Consider the following 12,848-nt stretch of genomic DNA (forward strand, 5'->3'; position numbering starts at 1 on the left):
AATTTTGCGATTTGGGTGTTACTTTTGACTCTACCGTTTCATTCAACAACCATTACATAAGTATTACTAAAAAACCTCTGCTACATTAGATTTCATAAATAAGACTTGTAATGATTTTACTAATTCTAATACCTTAAAAATTCTTTATTCTTGTCTAGTGCCTTCTACTCTAGAATACAATTCAGTTGTATGGCCACCCTCTAGTGTTGTCCATATACTAAGCCTTGAAACCAAAAATTGATTTATTTCGTACAAATATAATATCCCTAGTTAACCACACTCAAATTATACAGCGTTATTAATCAAACCAAATATCCAGTCTTGCTAAAAGGAGAAAAATTATTGGTTTGAAGTTTATATTTAAATTAGTAAATTGTTATTTAAATCATCCTGAATTACTTAGCTTCTTAAATTTTAATGTCTCACATTGTTGAATTAGATCTGAAAAAATGTTTTACATTATATTTCAAAAAACAAATTATGCACTTGGGGCTCCTATTAATAAATTAATGAAAGCAGCTAATGACATCCAGGTAGATTTATTTAAAATTAAGTATTTTTAATATTTTTGTAATTATATCACTTATTTATAAACTATTATTCCTTACGTATTTATTATTATTATTTTTTTTTTTGTTACTTAAAATCATGATATCATATTTATTTTAATATTGCTTTGTAAGCGTTATTTTTTGTTACTATTAATTTATAATTGTTGTTTATATATATATATATATACAACTTTTATACTGTCTTTTATTTAAATAGATTTAAATCCACTAATGTAATAACCATGAAAATTGTTATTGGATTCATCCCGTCTGAATTAAAAAAATAAATAAATAAATAGGTGTTATAAATGTTATTAAAATATAAATACAAATTATTGAAAAACACATTTCTGAAAATCCGTTGAGAGCTTTCAAGTTTGTATATTAGTATTCAATCTGATGCTTAGGCTGATTCATAAATATTGTAAACATGTTTTTATGGAAATTACCTGCTTTATTTTTCAAAAATAAAAATAAAATGAAACATATTACAAACTTACAATCATCTTAACTTCAATAATTACAATAATGTTTGCTTAATGAGTTTTACCTACGAGTTACTTACAACCGTCATTAATGTCAAATCAAACGGGGAAGGATTTAAATAAAAATACCGTTACTGATAGTAAAACTTGAACTTACTCCTCCGGTTATGCTATGGCCGATTCCCGAGGCACTAGCCAACTCGACCATTGGACAGCTTGGGCGGTGTTCCTCTTCATGGAATTTCGGCTGGTAAGGTTCAAGCATTCGAATTTTGCCCCATCGGTTGAAGAACAATGCAATGGCTGCCACCCATAGTATCATCACACAAATGACAATGAATGCCTCTTCGGTCCGAATTACAATTGGACCTAGAACATAATTTTTTTCCCGATTATAATAAATTTCGTATTTATTCTAATTCGATTATTATAGTTTAAATATAATATTTTATTTTACATATTATTTGAATATAAATAATGGATAATGGTTAGTGGGACATTACTACATTGGACCTATTATGAATACATTCAATAACATTTTAGGTTTATGGTATGAAAAAAAAATGACTAAACCATGATTATCAATAACAATTCATCTACCAACAAGTGATATGTAACAAAATTGAGATGACATGTACAAATGATCATTTTCCCAATATTATAAAAAACTTTATTCTATCAGCTAAAAAATAGCCACACTGTTTAACTAAAAAATTCGAGTAAATATTGTATTTTAGGTAAGTGTTTGATATTATTCCAATTCGTAGAATACATACATCAGCAATCAGCAATAATTATGCCAATATACATTTTTGTGAACTAATTTGAGTTAAAGCTTAACTTTTTATCGAGTTTGTCTAATTAAATTAAAAGTTATAGCTTTTTTATTAAATGTTTTAAACATAATAAGAACGTTAAAGATCCATATTTTGGATATTAATATAATTGACAAGACATTTAATCTATATATAATACAATATAATATAATTTTAAAATAACTTTCTCTAAAATCTTAAAGAGAACTTTTTCAGAAATGTATAACCAGAATCTAAACTTTAAGTCGTATATTTAATTTATAATATTACTGTAATTTTAATTAATATTAGTATTACATATTATTTGTTTTTATTAATTAAAATATACTATGTTTTCTCAACTAATATAATGAATACAAATTACAATTTATTTGTTTGTTTCGACAGAACATTGTTATGCTTTAATTTTTTGACAATATTTTCGTAATTAAATATTCAATTATTTAAAATATTTATTATTTAATTGATTAGATAGTGGTTTCTATGAAAAACATAACAATAATATAAGTTTGACAAAATACAATAATCATCAAAACAGTAAGATGTTAGTATCGATTGACAAATCAAAGACAACACAGACACACGTACACGTTCTGCTATCCTATATAGCTGTCTAGATTAATATTATTTCAAACTTCTATTATTGGTTCATATCATACAACTTAAAACAATAACACAAGTACCAAATTCTTAGACTAGTTGTTGTATGTGTATAATGTATTAGTGTACAGTTTATTATACTTTAACTTTGAATCACTTCATATGGTGTGGTTAGATTATATTTCGGGAACTTTGAATAAATGGATACAATATATATTATAATAAATTGTTATGTAGTTTAAAGGTAGTTTAAAAGTTTTCCATTGTTTTTCATCAACCATTATGCATGATGTGATGAATGAAACTATCAATATTTTATAATACCTATATAACTATAGTGCAGATTAATAGATTTATATATTTCAGATTTTGAGCGTTTTTATTGAATCTATTGTTTTCATGTTACGATGTAATTAAACTTATTCAAAAAATTCATATAACTCATTTATGATTTATCGTGTTCATATAATTGCACTGAGACAAAATTGTATACCTTGGCTTAAATATTGACATGATGAACCGAAAGGTTTTACGATACTACATATTTAAACGAAATTTAAAAAATAATTACTTTATCCATGATGCAATATAGAGAGATTCTTAAATGTGTTTTAGCCCGAGTCATGTTGTAGTGAACTACGTTGGTTGTTTGTAAGTGTTCAAAATTCGTTTGATTTTCTTATTCAACTCGAATAGTTATTATTTAAACAACAATAATACACGTAATTTTAATAATTTAAATTGTATGCTAATATGCATTACTCGGTTTTATAAATGCAAATCAAATTTACACATAAATTCCTAAACTGCGGTTTTCCATGATTATTTAATTAAATATTAGTATAGTAAAGACTATTGACATTGCAGATACAATATGCCAACAGTTATTTTTAGAATGTCTCTATATTATAAGATGTATGATATAAACATCTCTTTGAGTGACTCTCCAGAAATATTCTATCAGATAATTTCCTGTTAATTATGAATACCTAGATACGTAATGATGAGTCTACACTGGCCAAGTCAAATTACATTTTGAAATAAAATAAATATGAAATAAAAGTCACATCACCATTCATTCAATTTTATGTCATATTAAATGACGATCAATTGTATAATATTTACAACGCTATAGTAATTTATTTATAACAATTTAACTCAGAGATTGTATTTTTTTTAAATTTAATTGTCTTAGTTCGTTTTAGTAATATTTTAAAATATTATTAAGTATGTTGATTAAATTATTTAAATAAATAAAAAAAAAAAATGACATACATAAGTTATTTAAAATTTTATATTATTATTAGTTTAGTTGATAAGTTGAGTATTAAATTATTTTATATAAGTACATAAATTATTAATCATAATTTAATTACGGGGAGACAAATATTTATCAAATTAAAAAGTAAATTTGACAAATGTGTAATTAAGTGTTGTATGAACAACTAAAAAATAATTTAGTATCTAGATTATTAACTACCAACGTCATCAACGTTTAAAACAAGATTTTATTTTTGAGTTACATAATTATTAAAATTATCTGTTTCATAATGAATTAACTACTACGTGCTGTACACCATACCGACAACTTTCTAGATTATCAAGAGATAAATCGGGAAACTTTAAGTTAAATTGTTATGATTACCTACCTATCTAACTAGGTATATACTTGGTAGTAGCCTCAAGGAATTACCTATTTCTCGATGTGACCACCAAAAGTACAATGGTTACAAAACGCAGTTTATGCGCAATAGATCAATTATTGTGTACCGCTTACATTACATATTATTTACATATTATTAGCATATGATTGGGTCTGGGTGGCAACGAGAATAATAATATGAATAAATAAACACCAAACGAAAGTGGTTGATATGCTTATATGTATAGGTATACAAAATAGTGAACGAATATTTATTTATATAATATTTTTGGAAAATGCATTCATCAAAGTATAATATAAAAGGCGTATTGAAATGTGTTTGTATCTGCTGCTATATAGTATTATTCGACATACCCTCATAAATTAACCGTACGTAAAGTATTTGGTTCATATTTACCTTATTATAATATAGTCAGAATATCATATTCTATTGAATTTATACTGTGGAAATGTATTAATATTTTACAGAGATATACAATAGGTACCTAGTAATTACCTGCATATGTATATATTTTAAACACGAACGGTTATTGATTTCAAAAGGATATTGTTATTGTAAAATTTTAATATAAACAATACTATTTGGCGTCGAGAAAATATTATATACTTAAAAATGTAAATATATTATCATAGAAAATGTCAAATCCAATTTATCATATTCACCATAAAATACTTGTTTAATATCTTCTTCTTAATTTAAAAATATTAAATTTAAATATATTTAAATATATGATATATTTTTAAAGAATTTTTTAATGATTGAGATTACTGGTGTTCATAAAAAGTTTCACAATGTTTAAGGTTGATGTCTACTAATTATAAAGCATTAGATCTCGAAAGTTAATCTAAATTAAAATTTCAAGAGGATTTTATATAGATTATTTTTAAACATTATATTTCTTCCAGCACCCTAATGCTTTCTCATTTGTTCTTACCTTTATAATAGGTCATTTATTGTCAAACAAGGAAACTTGATCTATTTTTACTTCTCTGTACAAGCCAAAGTCCTTCAAAAGAATGATTTCGCCTCAGACTTATTCAGTGTATACAAATCGGATATTTCCAAAGTAGCAAATTCAACTATAGCTATGTACGCAAACGACACAGTTATAGTGGCCTCCGGTATATACCTGATAATAGCTACCTCAAACCCATATTGACTTAATAAATACCTGGGTGACCTAGTGGCAAATCAAAATTAACTCCGAAATGTCATTCCACGTAATATTTACTCTCCGTAAAAATGGGATACACGTCAATTGATCGCAAACAATTTACCGTACGACAATTTACCGCAAATTATTGATCGCAAGCCAATTGATCGCAATTGCAATTTACCGCACATCAATTGATCGAAAAATAACATTTTCAGTAATATAAAAATATTTTGAATATATATTTAATTTTAATAAATTTGGCACAACTCTGGTTACATGTATGGTTAAAAATATATTTTTCGTCTTAGATTAAAAATGTTTAAAAAATATTGTTCAGTATATAAAAATGAGAAAAATTTAACTTTTAAAATTATAATCTGCAATATAACGACCTTTACAGTGAATTTTTTTGTATTCAGAACATTTCCAGTATGTTTTATTGTCATGTTCTCGTTCTTTTACGTGTAAGAAACCTTGATAAATAAGCATATACTTATTTTTTTCGCTTAATACGTACTCTAAAGCCATATTCTATGTACAGTACTTTCAGCTCAAGTTATTAGTATATACCGATTGACGATTGTGTCAGTACTGATATATTTTCATAGTGTTTCATGGTGATCTATATTCTATAGATAGATAGGGAAAATACGGACTGATAAAATAGGGTACGAGTATAATGTTAGATAAGACTTAATCGTTAACAATCGAATAACGGGGCTGGTACAGATTTCCCGATTTTGATAACAGCAGATATCATCAAATTCAAAATTCGGGAGATCAGTTTAGCCAACATTGGAAAAATAAAATTCCCGCATAAGATATTGCTTTTTTTTACCCGACCAACTTTGCCAACATAAAAATACTAAAATCTTTTTTATTCGCCTTTAAAATATCTAAAAACCTAACTACCGCTTATCAATTATAACTAATGGTTATCAATATACTAACTACAAATTACAAAATAAATGGTATAAAAAGGCATATTAAATATTATAATTGCTTTAATTGTATAAGTATATAAAATTTGTTAGATTTGTTTGTATACATTGATTATTATCACATGCTACATCATTTTCTTTAGCAGATGGTACTTTAAATGATTTAATATCTGAAAAATATCGAGTTCTAATGGTCCAAGTGCTGAACAAATTGGAAATATCAAATGTATTCTCTCCTTTATATTTTTTACTGTTTCTACAATAAATATATTTATTTATTTATTATATTATACAGTTTGCTAGAAAACATACTTAATATACAGCACTAAACACATTACCTTTCTTTTGCTACAATGATAATAAAATAATTAATTGATATAGTGAATTTCTTTTGTGTTTAATAAACAGAATAATCAAAATAATACATTAATTTAAAAAACAAATCCAAATTCTTGCAATATTCCTACACTATACTGTACTTAACTATAATAGTATAATGACACATTGGCACTAAACTTTTTTTTCAAGGGATTCTGAGCTGAGCAGATACATTTTATGCATTATTTTTTTCAAAAACAAAAGAGATTACTTAATTATATAATTTAATTTATTTTAACATATACCACACATTTAAATTTTATAACACTATACCAAATTTTTTTAATTCTAAGTTCTCAATAGATAATATATGCATTGTAGGTACAATGTTTTAATAATGTTACCTATATGGCTAAAAGGCTGTTTTGTTTTATGTAAATAAGGAAATATTTAAATACAGACTTCAAATAACAACTTTAAAAATGATGTACAAATTAAAGTATATTTAATTTTAGTTTTATAACATGATGATCCTTTATGATTGAATTATTGAACTAGGTACTTTTTACTTTTGTTTGATCAATATAAATTAAATTATTGTTTTTAGTAATTACTTAATAAACTAACTAATAAATAAATAAAATACTTGTTAATTTTTAAAAATTAAAAAATATATTTTATAAGTATTTAAAAATAATAATTTATCTATTATAAAAATAACATGTGGGGGGGCTATGTTATATTTTTTATATTTGGTTTATTTGGGTTGGACAATTTTTAGAGAGGACTAAAGCCTTCCCTCGCCACCTCTTAGTACAGTGCTTGAGAATTATAGAATGTAATCATAAGCTATTGAAAATTAAGTTCGATTTTAAATGAACATTAAGTTTATGAGTAATGAAACATATACCTCAACACACAACAACATTTTAGAATAAACATTTATCATGTTAAATTAATTTTTACCATAATGTGTGATGAAAAGAACTTCTAATGCCAAATTCATGGGCGCAACTCGACCAATATTTTTTGGGGTGCACAAATAGTGAAAAGCTCACTGGCCCATAGAGGCAAAGCCCCCACACCACCACACCATTCATCCCATTAGTTTTCATATTACATTTATAAAAAAAAAAATAACTGCCAATGTAAAATATATACAATAACATACATACTTTGTTTTTATAGTGGTACCTAATACAATTTATAGGTTAACAAAATTAAATGATCAAAATGAGAACTAAATATTTTAACATGATTTTGCTTGAATGAAAATTATATTTATTTGAAATTTGTTCACTTTTCAAACTATTTGTTATATATCGCTCAATATTTAATATTTATGAATTGGTAACAATCTTTGTTGTAGCCCTTGAAAGAATAGAGTGACACAAATCAAAATATAAAATATATCTTTCATAAGTATTCGAGTATTTATTCCAAACACTTTTCAAAAGTAGTTTACACAAGACTACATGGATGTGTTAAACTGTGTAGCTATGTCATTGTAGACAATGTTTTTATTAGATCAATAAAATTGGTAGATATAATTATTTTTAATTTAATTCAAATAAAAATTTCATGATCTCCACGAATATATATTAACCATTATAATAAAATATATCCGCACATTTCACCATGTCCTCAAAAAACTTCCAGTCGATCCTAGGTCCTAGGAAAAAGTAAACATTTTTTTTATCAAACATTTGAATTTTTAAAAGGATTAGGTAGGTACTCCAAATAATTTAATATTTACTACGAGTTAATTAGTAAATGATAACTTTTTTCCATTTAATAATAATCATTTTCACATTGCTTGTTTAATTGCGTGTATGTACTATGTAGTATTGTAGTTTATATAACACTGAAATAGATTTAAAATTAAAAAGAGTAGGTCAGCATTGCGGTGTAGAAAGTTTGTCCATCGTCCCTTCGGTCCTCGGACAGGATAGTGTAGTCTTACAGTATTCGATTTGAATGCAATGATTACATTCGATAAAAAAACGATTCTGAGCGGACGAAAGAATATTTTATTTTATTTGATATTTAAAAAAGATACTACCTATATAATATGTGGAAATCGAAGCACTACTTCTGGTAGACATTTTTCTAACAGGATAAAAAGAAAACATTATTGTAATACCAAAATTAAGTAAAAATGTTGAAAAGTTTTTAAGATATATAAACAAATGAGCGATAGGTTAGTTTTGATAAAAAAAGTTAATTGCCTATAATTTAAAAATAAAAAAGTTAGACCAACTATTTAAAGGGTATTTTTTCATCATTTTTGGTATACTTTCATATGACGATGGCCAGTCACTTTCCCCCTTTTTGGGAGTGCACATTTTAAACTTGGACAGGGGACTTCTGCACCCCCCTCGTTCAGCCAATGGCCAAATTATTCACATAAACTGAACACTCATCTCCAAAAAATTATAAATTAATATATTTTAGTAACTAGAAAAAAGCGGGTAAGTGGATGTCGCTCTGCTGTACATTAGGGGGTGGGGTGGACCTCTGACTAGGGTAGGTTAAATTTGAATGCAATAATAGGTATCATTGTATACGAAAAACGATTCTGAACGGAGATGATTTGTCAATCTAGGATATATTATATTTAAATATTGTCATATATTCTATTTTGAAACAAATATTTTAGGACGCATTTTGCATAAGGCATGGTTAATCAATTTTTCCAAAAACATTGCATGTAGTTATCATAATTTATAATACCTTATATCATACATATACATACAACATATACCTGGTTTGAGGATAAATCGTTATCGTTACGCGATTTCATAAAAATTTAAAACTCAAACGCTCAAAACATTTTTCTTATAACGGCACTTCAAATTCTCTCTATAGCTATTTGAAGCAAAACTTATGGAAAATTTAGTGTTGAATTTTTTAACCTTAGATATAAATACAAACAATTTTATGAATTTTGAACTACAAAATAATTTGCAAATATTCATGGGTTGACGAATTTTTGTCAATATTTGAACTTCAAATGCTATTAAAAAAAAATTGTGCCTATGTATTCTTATAATTTTTTAATCACTATAAGAATAACTTATGAGAAACTTTGTATTGAATTTTCAAATATTTTGATAGGGCCAAAAAGTTTTTATCGACACTTAAAAAAAAAATTTTCAGTCGTCTATCAATATCTCAAAAAACTTCAAAATATTTTGAAAATTAAATCATGTAAAGAAAATGCCAATTTAAATAACTGGTGAAATTTTCAAGTATCTACGACTTATACTTTTTGAATAATAACAAATATTTAAAATCGTTTGAGGATAAATCGTTATCGTTACGCTATTTCGTAAAAATTTAAAATTCAAAAGCACTTAAAATTTTTCCTTTAATGATGCTTCGAGTTTTCTCTATAGCTACTTGAAGAAAAACTTATAGAAAACTTAGTGTTGTATTTTTAATCCTTAGTTATAAACGCAAAAAAATTTATAATTTTTCAACTTCAAAATTACTTGCAAATTTTCGCGTTTTCGCAGATTTCGTAAAAATTTCAACTATAAACGCTTATAAAAAAAAATTGTCTCTAATGATTTTTAATTTTTTTTAGCTACAATAAGAATAACTCATGAGGAACCTTGTTTTAAATTTTCAAGTTTTTTTGGTCATCCAAAATTTTTTTACTGACCCTTCAAAAAAAAATTATCATAAAAATCGAAAATTTCAGTGGTCTATAAATAACTCAAAAAAAGTCAAAGCATTTTGAAAATTAAACTGTATATAGATAATACTAACATAAACATTTGGTGAAAATTTCAAGTATTTAAAGTGGTTAGTTTTTGAATTGCAACCATATAAGTAAACCGATTTGGTCGAAAACTGGTTTTGCTCATTTCTTTTTTTGTTTTTCTCCATTTTTTTGAAAATTGTTGGAAAATGTTAACTTTTGACCATTATAATGCACCAAGGATGTTCACTTTTACATTGGAAACCACCCCCAAAGTTTGAAATTGAAGGATTATTTCGACTAGTTATGCTGTACATAGACTTTACCCCCACTTTTTGTGTGTACATTTATAAAGGGGTAGCCTACTGAAATAATTCAAAAATGCAGTAAATAATATATAGGTATTTATTTATGAAAATTATATTTTTCAAGTTAAAAAATCTGTAGTGTCTTTGGGGTGGTGGTGGCTTTGCCCCCCATGGCTTAGGTTTCATACTGCATAGAGGTAGGTGGTTGTATATAAATTAATGTCCATTGCCACACCTAAAAAAAATTAGTTCGGTGCCACTGCACACTATGATAATTTTTGAAAGTTAGTGGAAATTGCATTTTAATATTCACATATTATTATATTTATTAGTTTATTACACGATTACATCACAAAACTATTACCTTCCCTGAATATTATAAAACGTATTTAACAGTAGATAGGCACCTATGTTAATCTTAATCCAACAACGTAACTGTAGTTTGTTTTGTTGATTCTCGATCATTCTATTCTCACTTCTCAGTGTCTATGTTTGAGGTCTATTTTACATACCTTACTACCTAGCCACCTAGGTACCTACTAATTTAATTCTAATAACGAATTTTTATTTTTTATTATACGTACGATAGGTACATTAATTTATTATAATGTTTAATATGTAGCTAATAAAATACATAAACTGAGTAGGTATCAAAAACTCAAAAGTAAAATATTTGTTGCATTCTAGTTGCGTACTTGCGTTCCAAATATAGCCACGAAAAAAGAATGAATACTGAATAGTAATTAAATTATTCCACAATACAATTATTATTAATTATTATTTATGCACATACTGCTATACTAGGTATTGAAATGTTGAATTATGGTAATTAGAATATATAATTAGTGTTTAATTCTAATTTGTAAAGCAATAATAATATACTTATTATAGATCACAGGACACAGCCACACAGGGTTATTACTTATTGGTTAACTTAATTTAATCTAACACTGATAACTAGTAGCTACTTAATCCAATTAATACATAGTAGGTACTTAAGAACAACTAAATTTTTATTTAGATAAGTACATCAATAAATGTCTGCTGAATAATAAGTAGTAAATAAAGTTCATATTTGAAAAAACAGAAGTTTGTACTGTTGTCTGTTACAGGATCATTCTTAAGTGGTACAAAAATCTCAAATTTGAGATATGGTTTTCAAGCATATTTAAAAATTCAAAAATCAGAATTTGAATAAATGCATACAAATTAGGTGAGCATGTTTAAAAAATCACTCTGTATAGGTTGTATATTATTTTATTATACTAAATATTAGTTTAGAATATCTTCTATTTCTGTTGTGTTCTTCAATCCATTATAGTTACATTTTTTTTTTATCGATCAAAAGACATCGGTTACAATGGCCATGAGTCGTAAACGTTACATTGCAGATTACATTTTTTTTTTTAAGTATCTAAAATAGTTACATTTTTATAATGGGATTCTTAAACACAATTGTTGATGTTAAGATAATTAGATGCTTATTTTATAAGTACTTATTTATTATAAATTCATGTTAGACAACAAGTTAGGATAACTATTCCAGTTATTTAACAATTAAGGACTAGTTGAACTTAATATTTTGTTCAAAAATTCAGTATTATTAATTTATTTTCCAAAATATATGGATAATACATAATAATAAACACATTTGAAAGGATACTGAATCATACACATTAAAAATAACACAAAGTTCAGTTTTAAAACATCAGTCATTGGACAGTTTAACCTAGTCTTAACACAGTAGGTATTTGAACATTCATAATTAATGTTAAGATAATTAGTTATATTGAAAAACTAGAAAAATGTATAAGCTAATAGATTTTGTACATGCAGTATTATATTATAGTTACCACCTATGTAACAGTGTATAGGCAAACAAATTACCAGGAACACAACATAATAATTAATTAAATGTAATAATTTAAAAATGTTAAAAAACCCAAATATGATTTATTACAAAAAATCAAAATAAATACTTAATATCTAATATCGTTTTAGGGAATAGTACAAGGAAAATAAAATATATAACACTAGATAACAATTAGAAAAGTAATTAAATGTAACACTTTGAAAATATTAAATACTCGTATTTAAAACAAAATATGATTTTACGTAAAACAATAAAAATAATTACTTACAATGTAATAATATTATTACTGTGGTAATATTATAAAGAAAATACAATACCTATATAATTTATATAACAATTAAAAATATAACTCAGTATATAAAATTTAAAGAAAATAAATATCATTTTTTTCATTTTTTTACCAACTAAAAAAAGCATGATACCTATAATTC

The 12,848-nt window shown here is 25.4% G+C and overlaps 1 protein-coding gene across 1 annotated transcript in view; it reads right to left on the bottom strand.

Moving 5' to 3' along the window:
• Nucleotides 1–12,848, bottom strand: part of LOC149058347 (uncharacterized) — a 97,077-nt gene that overhangs the window by 30,719 nt on the left and 53,510 nt on the right. The window contains exon 3 of the mRNA XM_089219745.1: nucleotides 1,194–1,405. Within this exon, the coding sequence (XP_089075871.1) occupies nucleotides 1,194–1,405 (212 nt within the window). The remainder of the gene's footprint in view (nucleotides 1–1,193; nucleotides 1,406–12,848) is intronic.

The sequence above is a fragment of the Diuraphis noxia genome, unplaced genomic scaffold (genome assembly GCF_037042655.1).
Source record: "Diuraphis noxia isolate RWA-SAM2 unplaced genomic scaffold, SU_Dnox_SAM2 contig0002, whole genome shotgun sequence".
NCBI lineage: Eukaryota > Metazoa > Arthropoda > Insecta > Hemiptera > Aphididae > Diuraphis > Diuraphis noxia.